We start from the raw sequence: 8367 nt of genomic DNA, 5'->3' as shown, positions 1-8367 counted from the left end.
CATGATACCATTTCTATATATGAGGATGATTCATATTTTGAAAATACAGTTGTGCTTATAGAAAAACACTAAAGGGAAATTATAAAAAAACCTAAATAGTTATCCCTTAGGGTTGGAAATAAGAATGACCTTTTAAATTCTCATATCTATATTTTAAAAAATGATGAGGTATTACTTTCGAATTGGAAAAAAAATTAAACAGTCAGAAAAAAAATCACACACACACGAACGAAATACAGCAAAATATAAGCAGAGGTTGATTTGATGAGATGAGATTGTGAGCATTTCCTTCTTTCGATTATTCTTCCTGTTGAACATTTTTGTGACAATCTATTTTTTTTATAATTGGAACAAAAGAAACTCTATTGAAAAATAAAGATCAAATCCTGTCTCCTTGTTTATGAGTTTACTTTCTGACAAAGGGAGTTGGGGGAAGCATTTACAGAGCTGTTTGAAGTTTAGGAATCACTTAGCTCAGGGGTATGCAAACGTTTTCCGAAAAGGGCCAGGTAGTAATTATTCTAGGTTTTTTGGTCTGTATGGTCTCTGTCGAAAGTATTCAGCCCTGCTTTTGTGGCAGGACAACAGATATAGACACTAAGCAAATGAACAGGAGTGGCTGTGTTCCAAAAACACTTTATTGATGGATACTGACCTTTAAATTTTATATAATTTTCATGTGTCATGAAATATTCTTCTTCTTTGGATTCCCCGCCCCCCATTATTAAAAATGTAAAATCATCCTCAGGCCATACAAAAACAGTGGAGAGGCTGGATTAGGCCCAAAGGCCATACTTTGCTGACTCCTGAGTTAGATAAAAATCAGGGATGTGATGAAGGAAACTTCCCACAGTTACACTGAAAGTCTCCCAAAGAGATGGCTTTGATAAACTCTGTTTATTTTAATCTGTAAGTTCTTTGCATCTTTTTTCCTTTACTAAAGATTTGCTACTTACTTGGATGTCTTAGGAAAAAGATGCCAAGTCATTTTGTTGAAACATTAATATAGGAACAGGAACACTTGAAAGAAATGCTAATGCAAACCCAGGTCTACAAATACTGTCTTTTCTGTGCTAGGCATTCCTGGAGACAAAAACATGAATAACACATATCTTTATTATAAGTCAGTGATGAAGGAATTATAGGAGTGTACACAGAATATCGTAGGATCACATAGAAGGGAGAGTAATTCTGCTCATGGAAGATGACCTTGTGTTTATTGGAGAAGTTGGTAAGAAAATCTGGTAGGGAGATAGGCAGTTTTCACTGAAAAAACGAACACTGCAGAAGACAAGTTGTTTAAAATACAGTAGATTAAGTCACTAGGAACTACTAATGAACAATTTGTGGAAGTCACAAACTTTTTAACAGTAAATAAATCAAGAGACTTTATTAAAAAATTAATCCTGAAGAAAATCAGAACACCTCGGGCTGAAAGCAGCTACTTTTTTTTGGTGTACAGCACCATCGTTCTTCTTTTTCACCGCAGAAAATATTTTCCAGATTACTTTCTCTTATTGCAGCGAAACTAATGTTTAGTGAGTGAAATCACAAGATGTTGCTTCCATATTCAACACAGAATGTAGAAAATAATTGGGAGGCTGATTTTCTTTTAATTATGCAGAAAGCAAACAAATGCAATTAAATAAGTACAGGTTTGGAACAATTTGTGCATGATAAAATGCCTATGTTTATCAGGCTAGCTGCTAAAATTAAGTGTTTTAATTTAACAAATACATATTTTCTTTTAAATCCATCCTTAATTGGCCACACCATAACTAACTTCACAATTTTGCTCTGTACTCGCAGAGGCGCTTTTTAAAAATAAACATACAGGGCTTCCCTGGTGGCGCAGTGGTTGAAAGTCCACCTGCCGATGCAGGGTACACGGGTTCGTGCCCCGGTCTGGGAAGATCCCACATGCCGCGGAGAGCTAGGCCCGTGAGCCACGGCCGCTGAGCTTGTGCGTCCGGAGCCTGTGCTCTGCAACGGGAGAGCCCACAACAGTGAGAGGCCCGCATACCGCAAAAAAAAAAAATAAAAATAAAAAAAAAAATAAAATAAAATAATCATACAAACGTATGAATGGATGAGTTCATGCCATACAAACTATCCAACTTCTAATCCAGAGTTCCCAAGGGCCCTGGAGGTCAGAGTAAGGGCTGGTAGCTCTGCTCTTTCTTGAACTACTTTATTTCTGTGTAACTCTAGTTGCAAGCAGCAACGCTAGATTCTGGGCATCTCTCAAAAATGGGGTTAAATTAAAGAAAAGTAACTTTTTCACCATCATTCTCTTTATTGCCTAAGTTTCTAAGCCTGCCAACCTTACTGGGAAAATGCAAAGTTAAGAATGTGAAGGGCTACCGTTTCACACTTACTCTGAAAACACACTTTCTGTTTCTGAAGAATGGTAGACTTTTATGTGTTACGTTACAGAAACCGGAACAGGAGTTAACCAAATACCGTTTGGATTTAAAAGTAGCTTGAAACACCTTCTTAGCCAGCACAGTCCTAGAGTGTGGAAAAGCAGAGGTCTGCATTCTGGACTCAATTTCAGATGGCCTTCTAGCCACAGTCCCAATTTCAGTATTTCATGACCCCCAAACCTTCCATTTAAACAATACTGCAGCTCCTTAGACTTCCTACTATAACTAACCCGTAAGTCCGTGATATGGTTAAAATATTCACTTGAGCATCAGGGAGCGCCCTCCAAAGTGCAACCGTAAATTGCAAGCAGCAAGGGGTCAGAGATGGCCAGATATTTTTGCAAAGCCTGAGTTTCTTTCACCCAGTATGCTTCAGGGTATTAAAAAAAAACTTAAGATAAAGAAGAGGTGTGGGGACTTCCCCGGTGGTCCGTCCAGTGGTTAAGAATCAGGGTTTCCACTGCAGGGGGCACAGGTATGATCCCTGGTCGGGGAACTAAGATCCTGCATGCCGCAGCACGGCGAAAACAAACAAACAAACAAAAGGTGTCATTTGCCTTAGGGTATTTTTATGGGGGAGATAATTATGAACTGAACTTCACTGCCTAATGGGAACCAGCCAGTTTTCCAGCGGAGCCCCTCCGGCGCCGAGAACCTGACGGCCACGCCCATGCCAGGTCCCTCCCCTCGGCCCCGCCCACTTCGGGGGCGGGTTACTTAAGCTGTCACCATAACGAGGTCCGGCCCCCCGACACCTCTGTCCCCGACCAATGGGGCGGTGGCAGGGGCGGTCCCGGAAGTGACGCAAGGACGCGCCCTCCATTTTGTAGGACGCCAGAACAGCTAAGTGCGTCAGTTGTGGAGAGACGTAGACGAGTTGAGTCCTGGTCTGCGGGGAGGCTGCCGGCTCCGTTGCAGACTACGGACCTCTCTGGGTCTCAGCTGCCAAAGATCCTGTCCGGTAGGTGAGTGGCTCACTTTGAGGGAAAGGCTTCTCGGATCGAGGCTTCTTCATGGCCGCTCAGATCGCGAGTGGTCAGGGCTGCTCTCTGTGCGGAGGACGGCGTCCAATGAGCGCAGTTTATTCGAGGTGGGCGCTGGGGCACGTCTCCCTTTGGGTATTGTTTGAGGGGACCTGACGGGGGAAGGGCGGTCCTGGTCACGGTCGTTTTTACAGCGGGGTCGTGTGCCCCTCCCTGCCTCCTTACTTCACTCTCCGAACCCGGAGAGTAGTGGGCCGAGACCTTTGCTCGGGGTGTGGTCGGGGCTGTCCCAGGGCGGGTACAGTGACCGGGAGCGGTGGGGTCGGGCGGGGGGGAGGGGACAGGGAGTTTGGCACGGGCGGCTGTCCCCACCGCCGGCTCCGAGGCCGCCATTTTGTGACTGCTCCGCGGCCGCCCGCCGCCGTCTGCGCAGGCGAGGCGGTGGCGTCGCGAGATTCCGGCTTCCACCCGCTGTGACTCTCCTGGGAGGCGGCGACGCGCGCGCAGCCCGTCGCCATTGGGCTGGCCTTGCGGAGGGGGGGTCGGCTCCGCCCGCACTTCTCGGCCTTTCCTGACTGCGGCAGACGGGAGGGGGCCAGAAGAGCCGGGGAGAGAGTGCGGCTGCGCAGTTCCAGAGGCGGCAGTGGGCGTTGCGGTTGCTGCGGTCTGGGCCCAGGGAAGGATCGTGTTGGGAGCCGAGTTTTAATTTTGTCTGCAAGGGACCTGGCCTAGTTAAGAGGCACTCTTGGCAGTCTTGTTTATAACATCACCGGGTAAACATTTTATTTTATGCCGTTTATGTTTTTGATCCCTTGACCAGACATTCTTCTGACATTTCACCGGTGTTATCTCAATTGAATTATTTCCTGACAGGAAGTACTAGCGGGACATGAGTGGCTGTCGCGTATTCATCGGGAGGCTAAATCCAGCGGCCCGGGAGAAAGACGTGGAAAGATTCTTCAAGGGGTATGGACGAATACGAGATATTGATTTGAAAAGAGGCTTTGGTTTTGTGGTGAGTATTTAGAACTGGTTGATTATCTGTTGTTAAGTGCGTAAAGATTGTGGTAAGCAGTGCCTTTGATTTTATTGAGTCCAGGTAGAGTATCTTTAGGAAATGCTTTGCATCATTGAGGCAGTGAATTTTCGTAAGGGATAAAAGAGCCTCACTACTGGCTGAGAGAAATCACTGCTGGTCGCTTTCTGATGTGGCTGAGCTATATGCTGTTGTCATTAAGATACTCTTCCTAGGCTTTCACAGGTATTTACTGGTTTCAGTGGGTTGTAGAATACACTTTTAAAGGTGTATGAAGCATTCGGGTTTTTTCATGTTTGTATTTTAGGAATTTGAGGATCCCAGGGATGCAGATGATGCCGTATATGAACTTGATGGAAAAGAACTCTGCAGTGAAAGGTGAGGATCTTGTTTTTAGTTTTATCACTAGTTAGCGCTGCAGAAATAGGGCAGACTAGGTCAGCTGGGTGTTTATTTCTAAATAGTTTCTGACATAGCTTAAGTGGATAATGAAGATGTTTCCTCCCTTTCTGTAGGGTTACAATTGAACATGCTAGGGCTCGATCTCGAGGCGGAAGAGGTAGAGGACGCTACTCAGACCGTTTTAGTAGTCGCAGACCTCGAAATGATAGACGGTATGTGATGGATGGTGGATGGCAGCTTTGAACAAGCGTTACTGCAGGAGGAGTCTTTAATGTTTAAAAACTATTAGCAATAAGCGATTTTGCTGTTTATGTATAATCAGTTCTGTTACATCCACTGATCCTGTGTGTGTCATAAAATAATGCAGAAACTGTTGGCGGAAGTCATTTGAATGACTTGTCATATCTGATTGCTTGAACTTGCCCACAACTGAACACAATAAGTGCACGTTGCTTCATTTCTTCCATTGTGAGCGCTCATTTTCTTCCTCAGAAATGCTCCACCTGTAAGAACAGAAAATCGGCTTATAGTTGAGAATTTATCTTCAAGAGTCAGCTGGCAGGTTTGTTGAAATACAGTTTTGAGATATTGTAATGTGGCTTTTTAAATATTAGTGGGTAGCTAATGTTTTTATTAATGTTTTATTAAAAGTAATTTTAATTTTAAATTAATGGACTTAATCGTAATTTTAAAATTTTAATTAAATGTAATTGGGGGATATTTCAAATTTTAATATTAGTGATCAAATGTAAATGTTTTGAGGATATATTTTCTTGTTTTTTAAAATCAATTTTAACCAAATATTAAACCCTTTATTTGCCAGCCTATCTGTGTCGTTGGCCTTATGACGAGGAGTGCCTGTGGGTTATCCTAATCGTTGTCTTGGTCACTCTTGGTTGGGCCTGGTTGACTTTGCCAGTCAGCTCCTACAGTGATCAATTGGCCACCTCTAGATCTGTGTTTGCCGGTCTAGACGTAATCGGTGCACTTCCTTGAAGTGCCAGGTTGCAGCGATCCCAGAGCGTTGATAACGTGATCTGATCCCTAAGTTGAGAGCTGTCTTCCTGTAACGCTTCCGAATAAGAGGTCCTGGTCGAAAAGAGTTGAAAGATACGAAATTAGGTGGTCGTTGGAATCCTGATCGCAGTAAAGTGGTCCTTGGTAACTACACAAGAGTAGAACATGTCTGCATCCGCCAGTAGTCTGCTAATAGGGAGGGCTGTGCGATTAAAGGCTTCCATCGATTGGGTAGTATCCTTCAAGTGGGTGGCGAAGAGCCAGTCGGGCATATGTCATGAAGGTTTCTCCGACCGATTAATGGTTTGCTGCTTGACTAGCCTAGGGAAATAATAATAAAGGTAAAGTAAACTTTTTTAATGACATATGGGGCACAAGATAACTGGTGTCTTGTAAATGTTTTGTTTTTAAATATAAAATTTCTACTTTAGTCTTTACTTTAAAAATATGTATTGTTTCTTTTTGTTTTGTTTTTGTTTGTTTTGTTTTTTTCCTTTTGTATTGAGCTCAGTATAGACTAATACTACTTTAATGTTAAAATCTGAATTTCCTGGCATTTTGCTTAAAAGCAATATGCTATTTGCTTATTTCGTGCCCTGACATATATTATTTTTAAATTCTGATAGAATACAAGTGTGGTAAATACCATGTTTGTACTTTATCTAACATCTTCTCTTTCAGTAGTCTTGTTTTTATACAATGTGGTTGTTTGTGTGTCATGTTTCCTTTTCTCTGCTTAACACAATCGTCTTGTGTTAAGGATCTCAAAGATTTCATGAGACAAGCTGGGGAAGTAACCTTTGCGGATGCACATCGACCTAAATTAAATGAAGGGTGAGTATGTACTGGAGTATGAGCCTTTTAAAATATTCTGAAAGTTTTACTCTGAATGTTTGAGCTCTTAAAATTTGGGCATGCTGGAATGTAGCAGTTCTCAGTCAGGGTTGAGTTTGCTCCTCAGGGTGCATGTGGCAGTTCTGGAGACCTGGTTGTCATGATTGAGGGTGCTGCTGGCATCTTGTGAGAAGAGGTCTGGGATGTTAGTAATCATCCTGTAATGCACAGGAAAGCTGCTCACCCCCAAAGAATCATCTAGCTTAAAATGTCAACGGTTTGGAGGTTGCAAAGTCTTGCTCTCATGCTGTTTTATCCCTAAAGAGATGACTCAGTATAGCAATAGCAAAATGAACATTAAAAAGGTACTTAAACTAGACTGATAACATAGTTTGTGAGACTACAAGAAGTATATAACTTTACAAATGGCATTTTTTTCTTTGTAGGGTAGTTGAGTTTGCCTCTTATGGTGACTTAAAGAATGCTATTGAAAAACTTTCTGGAAAAGAAATAAATGGGAGAAAAATCAAATTAATCGAAGGCAGCAAAAGGCACAGGTATCTCTTTAAATTGTTTTTTAATATAAATTTATTTTATTTTGGCTGTGTTGGGTCTTCGTTGCAGCGCTTGGGCTTTCATAGTTGGCAGCGAGCAGGGGCTACTTTTCATTGCGGTGCGCGGGCCTCGCGTTGCGGTGGCTTCTCTTATTGCAGTGCATGGGCTCTAGGTGCTTGGGCGTCAGTAGTTGCAGCACCTGGGCTCACTAGTTGTGGCTCGTGGGCTCTGGAGCGCAGGCTCAGTAGTTGTGGCACACGGGCTTAGTTGCTCCGCGGGGTGTGGGTCCTTCCTGGACCAGGGATCACACCCGTTTCCCCTGCATTGACAGGAGGATTCTTAATCACTGCGCCACCAGGGGCGTCCTGTTTAAATTTTTAGGTCAGAGTTTCATTTAATGGATTGTAGGGCCTGCTACTTAGTGTTTTTTGTTTTCTGTTTTCTTTCTTTCCTAGTAGGTCGCGAAGCAGGTCTCGTTCCCGGACCAGGAGTTCCTCCAGGTCTCGTAGCCGATCTCGTTCCCGGAGTCGCAAGTCTTACAGCCGGTCCAGGAGCCGGAGCCGGAGCCGGAGCAAGTCCCGTTCTGTTAGTAGGTCTCCTGTGCCTGAGAAGAGCCAGAAACGTGGTTCTTCAAGTAGATCTAAGTCTCCAGCATCTGTGGATCGCCAGAGGTCCAGGTCCAGGTCCAGGTCCCGGTCAAGGTCCAGATCAGTTGACAGTGGCAATTAAACTGTAAATAACTTGCCCTGGGGGCCTTTTTTTAAAAAAAAAAAATTCCCAAACCATACTTGCTAAAAATTCTGGTAAGTATGTGCTTTTCTGTGGGGGTGGGATTTGGAGGGGGGTTGGGTTGGGTTGGGCTGGGCTGGGTATCTTTGTAGATGTGGACCACCAGGGGTTGTTGAAAACTAATTGTATTAAATGTTTTTGATAAGCCTTCTGCTCACATTTTTGTGAATGTCTGAAGTATATAGTTTGTGTATATTGACAGAGCTCTTTTATAACTAAAGCAAATTAATTTTTTTGTACTAGAAAAAATTTGAACGTTTTAGTTCCTGGTTATTCAAATATGTTAATACAGAATTAGTTTAATGCCTCACTTAAACTAATTAAT

The 8367-nt window shown here is 43.1% G+C and overlaps 1 protein-coding gene across 5 annotated transcripts; it reads left to right on the top strand.

Moving 5' to 3' along the window:
• The first annotated feature begins 3267 nt into the window (after positions 1-3267).
• Positions 3268-8065, top strand: SRSF5 (serine and arginine rich splicing factor 5). 5 transcript variants are annotated; one of them, XM_082848106.1, is made up of 8 exons: positions 3268-3387; positions 4283-4424; positions 4753-4823; positions 4961-5059; positions 5340-5409; positions 6625-6698; positions 7145-7255; positions 7709-8065. In XM_082848106.1, the coding sequence occupies exons 2-8, from the start codon at positions 4299-4301 to the stop codon at positions 7980-7982; spliced, it is 825 nt and encodes a 274-aa protein (XP_082704232.1). In that variant the 5' UTR covers positions 3268-3387; positions 4283-4298; the 3' UTR covers positions 7983-8065. The 5 variants fall into 5 exon arrangements, with proteins under 5 accessions (XP_082704232.1, XP_082704235.1, XP_082704231.1 ...); XM_082848109.1 differs by having other exon boundaries at positions 3268-3391; positions 7712-8065; XM_082848105.1 differs by having other exon boundaries at positions 3268-3391; positions 7709-8064.
• Positions 8066-8367: the final 302 nt, after the last annotated feature.

Source organism: Leucopleurus acutus, assembly GCF_964270905.1.
Source record: "Leucopleurus acutus genome assembly, chromosome: 1".
NCBI lineage: Eukaryota > Metazoa > Chordata > Mammalia > Artiodactyla > Delphinidae > Leucopleurus > Leucopleurus acutus.
Note: the sequence above shows the minus strand (reverse complement) of the source record. Positions and strands in the feature narration are given on the sequence as shown.

Coding starts and splice junctions, on each gene's coding strand:
- SRSF5 (XM_082848106.1), top strand. CDS start 4,299: ATGAGTGGCTGTCGCGTATTCATCGGGAGGCTAAATCCAGCGGCCCGG. Junction 4,824..4,960: donor AAAGAACTCTGCAGTGAAAG/GTGAGGATCTTG, acceptor CCCTTTCTGTAG/GGTTACAATTGAACATGCTA. Junction 6,699..7,144: donor CGACCTAAATTAAATGAAGG/GTGAGTATGTAC, acceptor TTTTCTTTGTAG/GGTAGTTGAGTTTGCCTCTT.